Source organism: Somniosus microcephalus, chromosome 19 (assembly GCF_052327205.1).
Source record: "Somniosus microcephalus isolate GS21.2 chromosome 19, FLI_Smic_1.0, whole genome shotgun sequence".
Classification (NCBI taxonomy): Eukaryota; Metazoa; Chordata; class Chondrichthyes; order Squaliformes; family Somniosidae; genus Somniosus; species Somniosus microcephalus.
In genome coordinates this window covers 2,332,614-2,348,591 of record NC_141005.1, presented here as the reverse complement: position 1 = coordinate 2,348,591, position 15,978 = coordinate 2,332,614, and the positions used below count along the sequence as shown (strand labels likewise).

Sequence of the window (15,978 nt, the reverse complement as noted above, 5' to 3'; positions counted from 1 at the left end):
CTCACTGCCCCGGTCAGTCCATTCCACACTCACTGCCCCGGTCAGTCCATTCCACACTCACTGCCCCGGTCAGTCCATTCCACACTCACTGCCCCGGTCAGTCCATTCCACACTCACTGCCCCGGTCAGTCCATTCCACACTCACTGCCCGGGTCAGTCCATTCCACACTCACTGCCCCGGTCAGTCCATTCCACACTCGCTGCTCTGGTCAGTCCATTCCACACTCACTGCCCTGGTCAGTCCATTCCACACTCACTGCCCTGGTCAGTCCATTCCACACTCACTGCCCCGGTCAGTCCATTCCACACTCACTGCCCTGGTCAGTCCATTCCACACTCGCTGCCCCGGTCAGTCCATTCCACACTCACTGCCCTGGTCAGTCCATTCCACACTCACTGCCCTGGTCAGTCCATTCCACACTCACTGCCGCGGTCAGTCCATTCCACACTCACTGCCCCGGTCAGTCCATTCCACACTCACTGCCCCGGTCAGTCCATTCCACACTCACTGCCCTGGTCAGTCCATTCCACACTCACTGCCCCGGTCAGTCCATTCCACACTCACTGCTCTGGTCAGTCCATTCCACACTCACTGCCCTGGTCAGTCCATTCCACACTTACTGCCCCGGTCAGTCCATTCCACACTCGCTGCCCGGGTCAGTCCATTCCACACTCACTGCTCTGGTCAGTCCATTCCACACTCACTGCCCCGGTCAGTCCATTCCACACTCACTGCCCCGGTCAGTCCATTCCACACTCGCTGCTCTGGTCAGTCCATTCCACACTCACTGCCCCGGTCAGTCCATTCCACACTCACTGCCCTGGTCAGTCCATTCCACACTCGCTGCCCCGGTCAGTCCATTCCACACTATGCAGGTGCAGCAAGTGATTAAGAAGGCCAATGGAATGTTGGCTTTTATTGCTAGGGGGTTGGAATATAAAAACAGGGAGGTATTGCTGCAGTTGTACAAGGTATTGGTGAGGCCGCACCTGGAATACTGCATACAGTTTTGGTGTCCATACTTAAGAAAAGACATACTTGCTCTCGAGTCAGTGCAAAGAAGGTTCACTCGGTTAATCCCGGGGATGAGGGGGTGGTCATATGAGGAGAGGTTGAGTAGATTGGGACTCTACTCATTGGAGTTCAGAAGAATGAGAGGCGATCTTATTGAAACATATAAGATTGTGAAGGGGCTTGATCGGGTGGATGCGGTGAGGATGTTCCCAATGATGGGTGAAACTAGAACTAGGGGGCATAATCTTAAAATAAGGGGCTGCTCATTCAAAACTGAGATGAGGAGAAACTTCTTCACTCAGAGGGTGGTAGGTTTGTGGAATTTGCTGCCCCAGAAAGCTGTGGAAGCTACATCATTAAATAAATTTAAAACAGAAATAGATAGTTTCCGAGAAGTAAAGGGAATTAAGGGTTACGGGGAGCGGGCAGGAAATTGGACATGAGTCTAGGTTCGGAATGGTCATGGCCCTGTGGGTAGTGGAGTGGGCCCAGGGGCCGTGTAGCCTTGTTCTGCTCCTACTGTGTTCTAATTCTGTTAGATTTCAGGAGATGGTTTTATTCCTGTTCCTGGCTGGGGTGGAGATCGCCTTTACAGAAGGTAAGGACTGTAGAAAATATAGGGACAGAGTGATCTCCTGGAAGAATTTCGATCGCCTAGATGGGTCGGAGAGGAATTTCCCAGATTTTTTTCTCCCAAATTGGCCATTGGGTCTTTATCTGGTTTTTCGCCTCTCCCGGGAGATCACATGGGTTCGGGTGGATGCAGAGTGATAGAAGATTTGAGGTTAGGATCAGATCAGCCATGATCTTATTGAATGGTGGAGCAGGCTCGAGGGGCCGATTGGCCTACTCCTGCTCCTATTTCTTATGTTCTTATGTTCTTATGTTCCACACTCGCTGCTCTGGTCAGTCCATTCCACACTCACTGCCCCGGTCAGTCCATTCCACACTCACTGCCCCGGTCAGTCCATTCCACACTCACTGCCCCGGTCAGTCCATTCCACACTCACTGCCCCGGTCAGTCCATTCCACACTCACTGCCCCGGTCAGTCCATTCCACACTCACTGCCCCGGTCAGTCCATTCCACACTCACTGCCCTGGTCAGTCCATTCCACACTCACTGCCCTGGTCAGTCCATTCCACACTCACTGCCCTGGTCAGTCCATTCCACGCTCACTGCCCTGGTCAGTCCATTCCACACTCGCTGCCCCGGTCAGTCCATTCCACACTCGCTGCCCTGGTCAGTCCATTCCACACTCACTGCCCTGGTCAGTCCATTCCACACTCACTGCCCCGGTCAGTCCATTCCACACTCACTGTCCTGGTCAGTCCATTCCACACTCACTGCCCCGGTCAGTCCATTCCACACTCACTGCCCTGGTCAGTCCATTCCACACTCACTGCCCTGGTCAGTCCATTCCACACTCACTGCCCTGGTCAGTCCATTCCACGCTCACTGCCTTGGTCAGCCCATTCCACACTCGCTGCCCCGGTCAGTCCATTCCACACTCACTGCCCCGGTCAGTCCATTCCACACTCACTGCTCTGGTCAGTCCATTCCACACTCACTGCCCCGGTCAGTCCATTCCACACTCACTGCCCCGGTCAGTCCATTCCACACTCACTGCCCCGGTCAGTCCATTCCACACTCACTGCCCCGGTCAGTCCATTCCACACTCACTGCCCCGGTCAGTCCATTCCACACTCACTGCCCCGGTCAGTCCATTCCACACTCACTGCCCCGGTCAGTCCATTCCACACTCACTGCCCTGGTCAGTCCATTCCACACTCACTGCCCTGGTCAGTCCATTCCACACTCACTGCCCTGGTCAGTCCATTCCACGCTCACTGCCCTGGTCAGTCCATTCCACACTCGCTGCCCCGGTCAGTCCATTCCACACTCGCTGCCCTGGTCAGTCCATTCCACACTCACTGCCCTGGTCAGTCCATTCCACACTCACTGCCCCGGTCAGTCCATTCCACACTCACTGCCCTGGTCAGTCCATTCCACACTCACTGCCCCGGTCAGTCCATTCCACACTCACTGCCCTGGTCAGTCCATTCCACACTCACTGCCCTGGTCAGTCCATTCCACACTCACTGCCCTGGTCAGTCCATTCCACGCTCACTGCCTTGGTCAGCCCATTCCACACTCGCTGCCCCGGTCAGTCCATTCCACACTCACTGCCCCGGTCAGTCCATTCCACACTCACTGCTCTGGTCAGTCCATTCCACACTCACTGCCCCGGTCAGTCCATTCCACACTCACTGCCCCGGTCAGTCCATTCCACACTCACTGCCCCGGTCAGTCCATTCCACACTCACTGCCCCGGTCAGTCCATTCCACACTCGCTGCCCCGGTCAGTCCATTCCACACTCACTGCCCCGGTCAGTCCATTCCACACTCACTGCCCCGGTCAATCCATTCCACACTCACTGCCCCGGTCAGTCCATTCCACACTCACTGCCCCGGTCAGTCCATTCCACACTCGCTGCCCCGGTCAGTCCATTCCACACTCGCTGCCCTGGTCAGTCCATTCCACACTCACTGCCCTGGTCAGTCCATTCCACACTCACTGCCCTGGTCAGTCCATTCCACACTCGCTGCCCCGGTCAGTCCATTCCACACTCACTGCCCTGGTCAGTCCATTCCACACTCACTGCCCCGGTGAGTCCATTCCACACTCACTGCCCTGGTCAGTCCATTCCACACTCGCTGCCCCGGTCAGTCCATTCCACACTCACTGCCCCGGTCAGTCCATTCCACACGCACTGCCCCGGTCAGTCCATTCCACACTCACTGCCCCGGTCAGTCCATTCCACACTCACTGCCCTGGTCAGTCCATTCCACACTCACGGCCCCGGTCAGTCCATTCCACACTCACTGCACTGGTCAGTCCATTCCACACTCGCTGCCCCGGTCAGTCCATTCCACACTCGCTGCCCCGGTCAGTCCATTCCACACTCACTGCCCTGGTCAGTCCATTCCACACTCACTGCCCCGGTCAGTCCATTCCACACTCGCTGCCCTGGTCAGTCCATTCCACACTCACTGCCCTGGCCAGTCCATTCCACACTCACTGCCCCGGTCAGTCCATTCCACACTCACTGCCCCGGTCAGTCCATTCCACACTCGCTGCCCCGGCCAGTCCATTCCACACTCACTGCCCTGGCCAGTCCATTCCACACTCACTACCCCGGTCAGTCCATTCCACACTCACTGCCCCGGTCAGTCCATTCCACACTCACTGCCCCGGTCAGTCCATTCCACACTCACTGCCCCGGTCAGTCCATTCCACACTCACTGCCCCGGTCAGTCCATTCCACACTCACTGCCCTGGTCAGTCCATTCCACACTCACTGCCCTGGTCAGTCCATTCCACACTCACTGCCCCGGTCAGTCCATTCCACACTCGCTGCTCTGGTCAGTCCATTCCACACTCACTGCCCTGGTCAGTCCATTCCACACTCACTGCCCTGGTCAGTCCATTCCACACTCACTGCCCCGGTCAGTCCATTCCACACTCACTGCTCTGGTCAGTCCATTCCACACTCACTGCCCTGGTCAGTCCATTCCACACTTACTGCCCCGGTCAGTCCATTCCACACTCGCTGCCCGGGTCAGTCCATTCCACACTCACTGCTCTGGTCAGTCCATTCCACACTCACTGCCCCGGTCAGTCCATTCCACACTCACTGCCCCGGTCAGTCCATTCCACACTCGCTGCTCTGGTCAGTCCATTCCACACTCACTGCCCCGGTCAGTCCATTCCACACTCACTGCCCTGGTCAGTCCATTCCACACTCGCTGCCCCGGTCAGTCCATTCCACACTATGCAGGTGCAGCAAGTGATTAAGAAGGCCAATGGAATGTTGGCTTTTATTGCTAGGGGGTTGGAATATAAAAACAGGGAGGTATTGCTGCAGTTGTACAAGGTATTGGTGAGGCCGCACCTGGAATACTGCATACAGTTTTGGTGTCCATACTTAAGAAAAGACATACTTGCTCTCGAGTCAGTGCAAAGAAGGTTCACTCGGTTAATCCCGGGGATGAGGGGGTGGTCATATGAGGAGAGGTTGAGTAGATTGGGACTCTACTCATTGGAGTTCAGAAGAATGAGAGGCGATCTTATTGAAACATATAAGATTGTGAAGGGGCTTGATCGGGTGGATGCGGTGAGGATGTTCCCAATGATGGGTGAAACTAGAACTAGGGGGCATAATCTTAAAATAAGGGGCTGCTCATTCAAAACTGAGATGAGGAGAAACTTCTTCACTCAGAGGGTGGTAGGTTTGTGGAATTTGCTGCCCCAGAAAGCTGTGGAAGCTACATCATTAAATAAATTTAAAACAGAAATAGATAGTTTCCGAGAAGTAAAGGGAATTAAGGGTTACGGGGAGCGGGCAGGAAATTGGACATGAGTCTAGGTTCGGAATGGTCATGGCCCTGTGGGTAGTGGAGTGGGCCCAGGGGCCGTGTAGCCTTGTTCTGCTCCTACTGTGTTCTAATTCTGTTAGATTTCAGGAGATGGTTTTATTCCTGTTCCTGGCTGGGGTGGAGATCGCCTTTACAGAAGGTAAGTACTGTAGAAAATATAGGGACAGAGTGATCTCCTGGAAGAATTTCGATCGCCTAGATGGGTCGGAGAGGAATTTCCCAGATTTTTTTCTCCCAAATTGGCCATTGGGTCTTTATCTGGTTTTTCGCCTCTCCCGGGAGATCACATGGGTTCGGGTGGATGCAGAGTGATAGAAGATTTGAGGTTAGGATCAGATCAGCCATGATCTTATTGAATGGTGGAGCAGGCTCGAGGGGCCGATTGGCCTACTCCTGCTCCTATTTCTTATGTTCTTATGTTCTTATGTTCCACACTCGCTGCTCTGGTCAGTCCATTCCACACTCACTGCCCCGGTCAGTCCATTCCACACTCACTGCCCCGGTCAGTCCATTCCACACTCACTGCCCCGGTCAGTCCATTCCACACTCACTGCCCCGGTCAGTCCATTCCACACTCACTGCCCCGGTCAGTCCATTCCACACTCACTGCCCCGGTCAGTCCATTCCACACTCACTGCCCTGGTCAGTCCATTCCACACTCACTGCCCTGGTCAGTCCATTCCACACTCACTGCCCTGGTCAGTCCATTCCACACTCACTGCCCCGGTCAGTCCATTCCACACTCACTGCCCCGGTCAGTCCATTCCACACTCACTGCCCCGGTCAGTCCATTCCACACTCACTGCCCCGGTCAGTCCATTCCACACTCACTGCCCCGGTCAGTCCATTCCACACTCGCTGCCCCGGTCAGTCCATTCCACACTCACTGCCCCGGTCAGTCCATTCCACACTCACTGCCCCGGTCAATCCATTCCACACTCACTGCCCCGGTCAGTCCATTCCACACTCACTGCCCCGGTCAGTCCATTCCACACTCGCTGCCCCGGTCAGTCCATTCCACACTCGCTGCCCTGGTCAGTCCATTCCACACTCACTGCCCTGGTCAGTCCATTCCACACTCACTGCCCCGGTCAGTCCATTCCACACTCGCTGCCCCGGTCAGTCCATTCCACACTCACTGCCCCGGTCAGTCCATTCCACACTCACTGCCCCGGTGAGTCCATTCCACACTCACTGCCCTGGTCAGTCCATTCCACACTCGCTGCCCCGGTCAGTCCATTCCACACTCACTGCCCCGGTCAGTCCATTCCACACGCACTGCCCCGGTCAGTCCATTCCACACTCACTGCCCTGGTCAGTCCATTCCACACTCACTGCCCCGGTCAGTCCATTCCACACTCGCTGCCCTGGTCAGTCCATTCCACACTCGCTGCCCTGGCCAGTCCATTCCACACTCACTGCCCCGGTCAGTCCATTCCACACTCACTGCCCCGGTCAGTCCATTCCACACTCGCTGGCCCGGCCAGTCCATTCCACACTCGCTGCCCCGGCCAGTCCATTCCACACTCGCTGCCCCGGTCAGTCCATTCCACACTCACTGCCCCGGTCAGTCCATTCCACACTCACTGCCCCGGTCAGTCCATTCCACACTCACTGCCCCGGTCAGTCCATTCCACACTCACTGCCCCGGTCAGTCCATTCCACACTCACTGCCCCGGTCAGTCCATTCCACACTCACTGCCCCGGTCAGTCCATTCCACACTCACTGCCCCGGTCAGTCCATTCCACACTCACTGCCCCGGTCAGTCCATTCCACACTCACTGCCCCGGTCAGTCCATTCCACACTCACTGCCCCGGTCAGTCCATTCCACACTCACTGCCCTGGTCAGTCCATTCCACACTCACTGCCCCGGTCAGTCCATTCCACACTCGCTGCTCTGGTCAGTCCATTCCACACTCACTGCCCTGGTCAGTCCATTCCACACTCACTGCCCTGGTCAGTCCATTCCACACTCACTGCCCCGGTCAGTCCATTCCACACTCACTGCCCTGGTCAGTCCATTCCACACTCGCTGCCCCGGTCAGTCCATTCCACACTCACTGCCCTGGTCAGTCCATTCCACACTCACTGCCCTGGTCAGTCCATTCCACACTCACTGCCGCGGTCAGTCCATTCCACACTCACTGCCCCGGTCAGTCCATTCCACACTCACTGCCCCGGTCAGTCCATTCCACACTCACTGCCCCGGTCAGTCCATTCCACACTCACTGCCCCGGTCAGTCCATTCCACACTCACTGCTCTGGTCAGTCCATTCCACACTCACTGCCCTGGTCAGTCCATTCCACACTTACTGCCCCGGTCAGTCCATTCCACACTCGCTGCCCGGGTCAGTCCATTCCACACTCACTGCTCTGGTCAGTCCATTCCACACTCACTGCCCCGGTCAGTCCATTCCACACTCACTGCCCCGGTCAGTCCATTCCACACTCGCTGCTCTGGTCAGTCCATTCCACACTCACTGCCCCGGTCAGTCCATTCCACACTCACTGCCCTGGTCAGTCCATTCCACACTCGCTGCCCCGGTCAGTCCATTCCACACTATGCAGGTGCAGCAAGTGATTAAGAAGGCCAATGGAATGTTGGCTTTTATTGCTAGGGGGTTGGAATATAAAAACAGGGAGGTATTGCTGCAGTTGTACAAGGTATTGGTGAGGCCGCACCTGGAATACTGCATACAGTTTTGGTGTCCATACTTAAGAAAAGACATACTTGCTCTCGAGTCAGTGCAAAGAAGGTTCACTCGGTTAATCCCGGGGATGAGGGGGTGGTCATATGAGGAGAGGTTGAGTAGATTGGGACTCTACTCATTGGAGTTCAGAAGAATGAGAGGCGATCTTATTGAAACATATAAGATTGTGAAGGGGCTTGATCGGGTGGATGCGGTGAGGATGTTCCCAATGATGGGTGAAACTAGAACTAGGGGGCATAATCTTAAAATAAGGGGCTGCTCATTCAAAACTGAGATGAGGAGAAACTTCTTCACTCAGAGGGTGGTAGGTTTGTGGAATTTGCTGCCCCAGAAAGCTGTGGAAGCTACATCATTAAATAAATTTAAAACAGAAATAGATAGTTTCCGAGAAGTAAAGGGAATTAAGGGTTACGGGGAGCGGGCAGGAAATTGGACATGAGTCTAGGTTCGGAATGGTCATGGCCCTGTGGGTAGTGGAGTGGGCCCAGGGGCCGTGTAGCCTTGTTCTGCTCCTACTGTGTTCTAATTCTGTTAGATTTCAGGAGATGGTTTTATTCCTGTTCCTGGCTGGGGTGGAGATCGCCTTTACAGAAGGTAAGGACTGTAGAAAATATAGGGACAGAGTGATCTCCTGGAAGAATTTCGATCGCCTAGATGGGTCGGAGAGGAATTTCCCAGATTTTTTTCTCCCAAATTGGCCATTGGGTCTTTATCTGGTTTTTCGCCTCTCCCGGGAGATCACATGGGTTCGGGTGGATGCAGAGTGATAGAAGATTTGAGGTTAGGATCAGATCAGCCATGATCTTATTGAATGGTGGAGCAGGCTCGAGGGGCCGATTGGCCTACTCCTGCTCCTATTTCTTATGTTCTTATGTTCTTATGTTCCACACTCGCTGCTCTGGTCAGTCCATTCCACACTCACTGCCCCGGTCAGTCCATTCCACACTCACTGCCCCGGTCAGTCCATTCCACACTCACTGCCCCGGTCAGTCCATTCCACACTCACTGCCCCGGTCAGTCCATTCCACACTCACTGCCCCGGTCAGTCCATTCCACACTCACTGCCCCGGTCAGTCCATTCCACACTCACTGCCCTGGTCAGTCCATTCCACACTCACTGCCCTGGTCAGTCCATTCCACACTCACTGCCCTGGTCAGTCCATTCCACGCTCACTGCCCTGGTCAGTCCATTCCACACTCGCTGCCCCGGTCAGTCCATTCCACACTCGCTGCCCTGGTCAGTCCATTCCACACTCACTGCCCTGGTCAGTCCATTCCACACTCACTGCCCCGGTCAGTCCATTCCACACTCACTGCCCTGGTCAGTCCATTCCACACTCACTGCCCTGGTCAGTCCATTCCACACTCACTGCCCTGGTCAGTCCATTCCACGCTCACTGCCTTGGTCAGCCCATTCCACACTCGCTGCCCCGGTCAGTCCATTCCACACTCACTGCCCCGGTCAGTCCATTCCACACTCACTGCTCTGGTCAGTCCATTCCACACTCACTGCCCCGGTCAGTCCATTCCACACTCACTGCCCCGGTCAGTCCATTCCACACTCACTGCCCCGGTCAGTCCATTCCACACTCACTGCCCCGGTCAGTCCATTCCACACTCGCTGCCCCGGTCAGTCCATTCCACACTCACTGCCCCGGTCAGTCCATTCCACACTCACTGCCCCGGTCAATCCATTCCACACTCACTGCCCCGGTCAGTCCATTCCACACTCACTGCCCCGGTCAGTCCATTCCACACTCGCTGCCCCGGTCAGTCCATTCCACACTCGCTGCCCTGGTCAGTCCATTCCACACTCACTGCCCTGGTCAGTCCATTCCACACTCACTGCCCTGGTCAGTCCATTCCACACTCGCTGCCCCGGTCAGTCCATTCCACACTCACTGCCCTGGTCAGTCCATTCCACACTCACTGCCCCGGTGAGTCCATTCCACACTCACTGCCCTGGTCAGTCCATTCCACACTCGCTGCCCCGGTCAGTCCATTCCACACTCACTGCCCCGGTCAGTCCATTCCACACGCACTGCCCCGGTCAGTCCATTCCACACTCACTGCCCCGGTCAGTCCATTCCACACTCACTGCCCTGGTCAGTCCATTCCACACTCACGGCCCCGGTCAGTCCATTCCACACTCACTGCACTGGTCAGTCCATTCCACACTCGCTGCCCCGGTCAGTCCATTCCACACTCGCTGCCCCGGTCAGTCCATTCCACACTCACTGCCCTGGTCAGTCCATTCCACACTCACTGCCCCGGTCAGTCCATTCCACACTCGCTGCCCTGGTCAGTCCATTCCACACTCACTGCCCTGGCCAGTCCATTCCACACTCACTGCCCCGGTCAGTCCATTCCACACTCACTGCCCCGGTCAGTCCATTCCACACTCGCTGCCCCGGCCAGTCCATTCCACACTCACTGCCCTGGCCAGTCCATTCCACACTCACTACCCCGGTCAGTCCATTCCACACTCACTGCCCCGGTCAGTCCATTCCACACTCACTGCCCCGGTCAGTCCATTCCACACTCACTGCCCCGGTCAGTCCATTCCACACTCACTGCCCCGGTCAGTCCATTCCACACTCACTGCCCTGGTCAGTCCATTCCACACTCACTGCCCTGGTCAGTCCATTCCACACTCACTGCCCCGGTCAGTCCATTCCACACTCGCTGCTCTGGTCAGTCCATTCCACACTCACTGCCCTGGTCAGTCCATTCCACACTCACTGCCCTGGTCAGTCCATTCCACACTCACTGCCCCGGTCAGTCCATTCCACACTCACTGCTCTGGTCAGTCCATTCCACACTCACTGCCCTGGTCAGTCCATTCCACACTTACTGCCCCGGTCAGTCCATTCCACACTCGCTGCCCGGGTCAGTCCATTCCACACTCACTGCTCTGGTCAGTCCATTCCACACTCACTGCCCCGGTCAGTCCATTCCACACTCACTGCCCCGGTCAGTCCATTCCACACTCGCTGCTCTGGTCAGTCCATTCCACACTCACTGCCCCGGTCAGTCCATTCCACACTCACTGCCCTGGTCAGTCCATTCCACACTCGCTGCCCCGGTCAGTCCATTCCACACTATGCAGGTGCAGCAAGTGATTAAGAAGGCCAATGGAATGTTGGCTTTTATTGCTAGGGGGTTGGAATATAAAAACAGGGAGGTATTGCTGCAGTTGTACAAGGTATTGGTGAGGCCGCACCTGGAATACTGCATACAGTTTTGGTGTCCATACTTAAGAAAAGACATACTTGCTCTCGAGTCAGTGCAAAGAAGGTTCACTCGGTTAATCCCGGGGATGAGGGGGTGGTCATATGAGGAGAGGTTGAGTAGATTGGGACTCTACTCATTGGAGTTCAGAAGAATGAGAGGCGATCTTATTGAAACATATAAGATTGTGAAGGGGCTTGATCGGGTGGATGCGGTGAGGATGTTCCCAATGATGGGTGAAACTAGAACTAGGGGGCATAATCTTAAAATAAGGGGCTGCTCATTCAAAACTGAGATGAGGAGAAACTTCTTCACTCAGAGGGTGGTAGGTTTGTGGAATTTGCTGCCCCAGAAAGCTGTGGAAGCTACATCATTAAATAAATTTAAAACAGAAATAGATAGTTTCCGAGAAGTAAAGGGAATTAAGGGTTACGGGGAGCGGGCAGGAAATTGGACATGAGTCTAGGTTCGGAATGGTCATGGCCCTGTGGGTAGTGGAGTGGGCCCAGGGGCCGTGTAGCCTTGTTCTGCTCCTACTGTGTTCTAATTCTGTTAGATTTCAGGAGATGGTTTTATTCCTGTTCCTGGCTGGGGTGGAGATCGCCTTTACAGAAGGTAAGTACTGTAGAAAATATAGGGACAGAGTGATCTCCTGGAAGAATTTCGATCGCCTAGATGGGTCGGAGAGGAATTTCCCAGATTTTTTTCTCCCAAATTGGCCATTGGGTCTTTATCTGGTTTTTCGCCTCTCCCGGGAGATCACATGGGTTCGGGTGGATGCAGAGTGATAGAAGATTTGAGGTTAGGATCAGATCAGCCATGATCTTATTGAATGGTGGAGCAGGCTCGAGGGGCCGATTGGCCTACTCCTGCTCCTATTTCTTATGTTCTTATGTTCTTATGTTCCACACTCGCTGCTCTGGTCAGTCCATTCCACACTCACTGCCCCGGTCAGTCCATTCCACACTCACTGCCCCGGTCAGTCCATTCCACACTCACTGCCCTGGTCAGTCCATTCCACACTCACTGCCCCGGTCAGTCCATTCCACACTCACTGCCCCGGTCAGTCCATTCCACACTCACTGCCCCGGTCAGTCCATTCCACACTCACTGCCCTGGTCAGTCCATTCCACACTCACTGCCCTGGTCAGTCCATTCCACACTCACTGCCCTGGTCAGTCCATTCCACACTCACTGCCCTGGTCAGTCCATTCCACACTCACTGCCCTGGTCAGTCCATTCCACGCTCACTGCCCTGGTCAGTCCATTCCACGCTCACTGCCCTGGTCAGTCCATTCCACGCTCGCTGCCCCGGTCAGTCCATTCCACGCTCACTGCCCTGGTCAGTCCATTCCACACTCACTGCCCCGGTCAGTCCATTCCACACTCACTGCTCTGGTCAGTCCATTCCACACTCACTGCCCTGGTCAGTCCATTCCACACTCACTGCCCCGGTCAGTCCATTCCACACTCACTGCCCCGGTCAGTCCATTCCACACTCACTGCCCTGGTCAGTCCATTCCACACTCGCTGCCCGGGTCAGTCCATTCCACACTCACTGCTCTGGTCAGTCCATTCCACACTCACTGCCCCGGTCAGTCCATTCCACACTCACTGCCCCGGTCAGTCCATTCCACACTCGATGCACTGGTCAGTCCATTCCACACTCACTGCCCCGGTCAGTCCATTCCACACTCACTGCCCGGGTCAGTCCATTCCACACTCGCTGCCCCGGTCAGTCCATTCCACACTCGCTGCCCTGGTCAGTCCATTCCACACTCGCTGCCCTGGTCAGTCCATTCCACACTCCCTGCTCTGGTCAGTCCATTCCACACTCACTGCCCTGGTCAGTCCATTCCACACTCACTGCCCCGGTCAGTCCATTCCACACTCGCTGCCCTGGTCAGTCCATTCCACACTCACTGCCCCGGTCAGTCCATTCCACACTCACTGCCCTGGTCAGTCCATTCCACACTCACTGCCCTGGTCAGTCCATTCCACACTCACTGCCCCGGTCAGTCCATTCCACACTCACTGCTCTGGTCAGTCCATTCCACACTCACTGCCCCGGTCAGTCCATTCCACACTCACTGCCCCGGTCAGTCCATTCCACACTCACTGCCCCGGTCAGTCCATTCCACACTCACTGCCCCGGTCAGTCCATTCCACACTCACTGCCCCGGTCAGTCCATTCCACACTCACTGCCCCGGTCAGTCCATTCCACACTCACTGCCCCGGTCAGTCCATTCCACACTCGCTGCCCCGGTCAGTCCATTCCACACTCGCTGCCCCGGTCAGTCCATTCCACACTCACTGCCCCGGTCAGTCCATTCCACACTCACTGCCCCGGTCAGTCCATTCCACACTCACTGCCCCGGTCAGTCCATTCCACACTCACTGCCCCGGTCAGTCCATTCCACACTCACTGCCCCGGTCAGTCCATTCCACACTTACTGCCCTGGTCAGTCCATTCCACACTTACTGCCCTGGTCAGTCCATTCCACACTCACTGCCCCGGTCAGTCCATTCCACACTCACTGCCCCGGTCAGTCCATTCCACACTCGCTGCCCCGGTCAGTCCATTCCACACTCACTGCCCTGGTCAGTCCATTCCACACTCACTGCCCCGGTCAGTCCATTCCACACTCGCTGCCCTGGTCAGTCCATTCCACACTCGCTGCTCAGGTCAGTCCATTCCACACTCACTGCCCTGGTCAGTCCATTCCACACTCACTGCCCTGGTCAGTCCATTCCACACTCGCTGCTCTGGTCAGTCCATTCCACACTCGCTGCCCCGGTCAGTCCATTCCACACTCGCTGCTCTGGTCAGTCCATTCCACACTCACTGCCCTGGTCAGTCCATTCCACACTCACTGCCCTGGTCAGTCCATTCCACACTCACTGCCCCGGTCAGTCCATTCCACACTCACTGCTCTGGTCAGTCCATTCCACACTCACTGCCCTGGTCAGTCCATTCCACACTCGCTGCCCTGGTCAGTCCATTCCACACTCACTGCCCCGGTCAGTCCATTCCACACTCACTGCCCTGGTCAGTCCATTCCACACTCACTGCCCTGGCCAGTCCATTCCACACTCTCACCACCATCTGTGTAAAGTAGTTAATCTAAATGGTCTGTGCACCTTCCGTGTTCTAATCTTGATTGTAGAGTTTTTGACAATCTAGAATGTATTATTAGGCTCAATTTATTTATTATTTTAATAACAGGAGGTGAGGAAATATAAACTAAATGGTACAATTCTAAAGTGGGTGCAGAAGCAGAGAGACTTGGGGGTGTATGTACACAAATCTTTGAAGGTGGCAGGACAAGTTGAGATGGCTGTTCAAAAGGCAAACGGGACCTTTGGCTTTATTAATAGAGGCATAGAGTACAAAAGCAAAGAAGTTATGCTGAACCTTTATAAAACACTGGTTAGGCCTCAGCTGGAGTATTGTGTCCAATTCTGGACACCACACAAGAGAAACTGTTTCCAATGGCAGAAGTGTCGGTAACCAGAGGACACAGGTTTAAGGTGATTGGTAAAAGAACCAGAGGGGAGATGAGGAGAATTTTTTTTTACGCAGCAAGTTGTGATCTGGAATGTGCTGCCTGAAAGGGCGGTGGAAGCAGATTCAATAATAACTTTCAAAAGTGAATTGGATAAATACTCGAAGGGGAAAAATTTGCAGGGCCATGGGGAAAGAGCAGGGAAGTGGAATTAATTGGAGAGAATCTTTCAAAGAGCCGGCGCAGTAATGATGGGCTGAATGGCCTCTTTTTATCCTGTAAGATTCTAAGATTCTATGAATAAACCTTTTTATGAAAAAAATCTTCTGATCTCCCCCTTTGTTTCTTTTAATGGGAATCCTTGGTTTCGGCCACAGTCTGTGATTTGCAGGTTCACCAGCTGTGTTGTGAATGTTGGCACATGAGCCACCAGGCAAAAATAACCAGCTTCGCTGCTGTATATAAGTTGCACTGAGTACCCCAGCTTATATCCCAGAGCGCCAGGCACAGATTCCTCCTTCGCAGCAGTCCATTTTATGCTCAATAACTTAGTGTATTTTGTGTTTGCTTTCCCTGCTCCCAAATCCTGTAGTAATGAATACAAACATCAACAATTCCTGGGACAATAACATTTAGTTTTGGAATAAAGGGAATATTTCCTAAATAACATACCTGTAAACATATGGTCCTTGCTGTGCAACAACAGGTTTCTCTCCACGGAGAATTGCCTCTGGATTCACGATATGAAAGAAATAGACGGATAGGTAGAATGGAATAGGCATGCCTCGCCACACTGAGTAAGCAAACCCATTGCTGGGGTCAATCTGAACATTCTAAATCCAAAAACAAAACACAGATTAACTTAGAAATTACAATACGGAAACAGGATGAGGATGAGGAAGAAGAGGAGGAAGAAGAGCAGGAGGAGGAAGAGGAGGAGGTGGAAGAGCAGAGCAAGGGGAGGAAGAGGAAGAGGAGTAAGAGGAGGATGTGCAGGGAGCAAGGGCCACCAGTCTCATCAGCTGCCAGATAATTGAGGCAGAAAGTTATTGAGAGGTTCAGCTGAATCACCC

At 54.5% G+C, this 15,978-nt stretch overlaps 1 protein-coding gene across 1 annotated transcript in view; it reads right to left on the bottom strand.

Annotated features, from left to right (window-relative positions):
- The window catches only part of LOC147103488 (scavenger receptor class B member 1-like), a 119,775-nt gene that overhangs the window by 87,325 nt on the left and 16,472 nt on the right, over positions 1 to 15,978 (bottom strand). Inside the window, exon 2 of the mRNA XM_086011814.1 lies at positions 15,578 to 15,738. Coding sequence (XP_085867940.1) covers positions 15,578 to 15,738 — 161 coding nt within the window. The remainder of the gene's footprint in view (positions 1 to 15,577; positions 15,739 to 15,978) is intronic.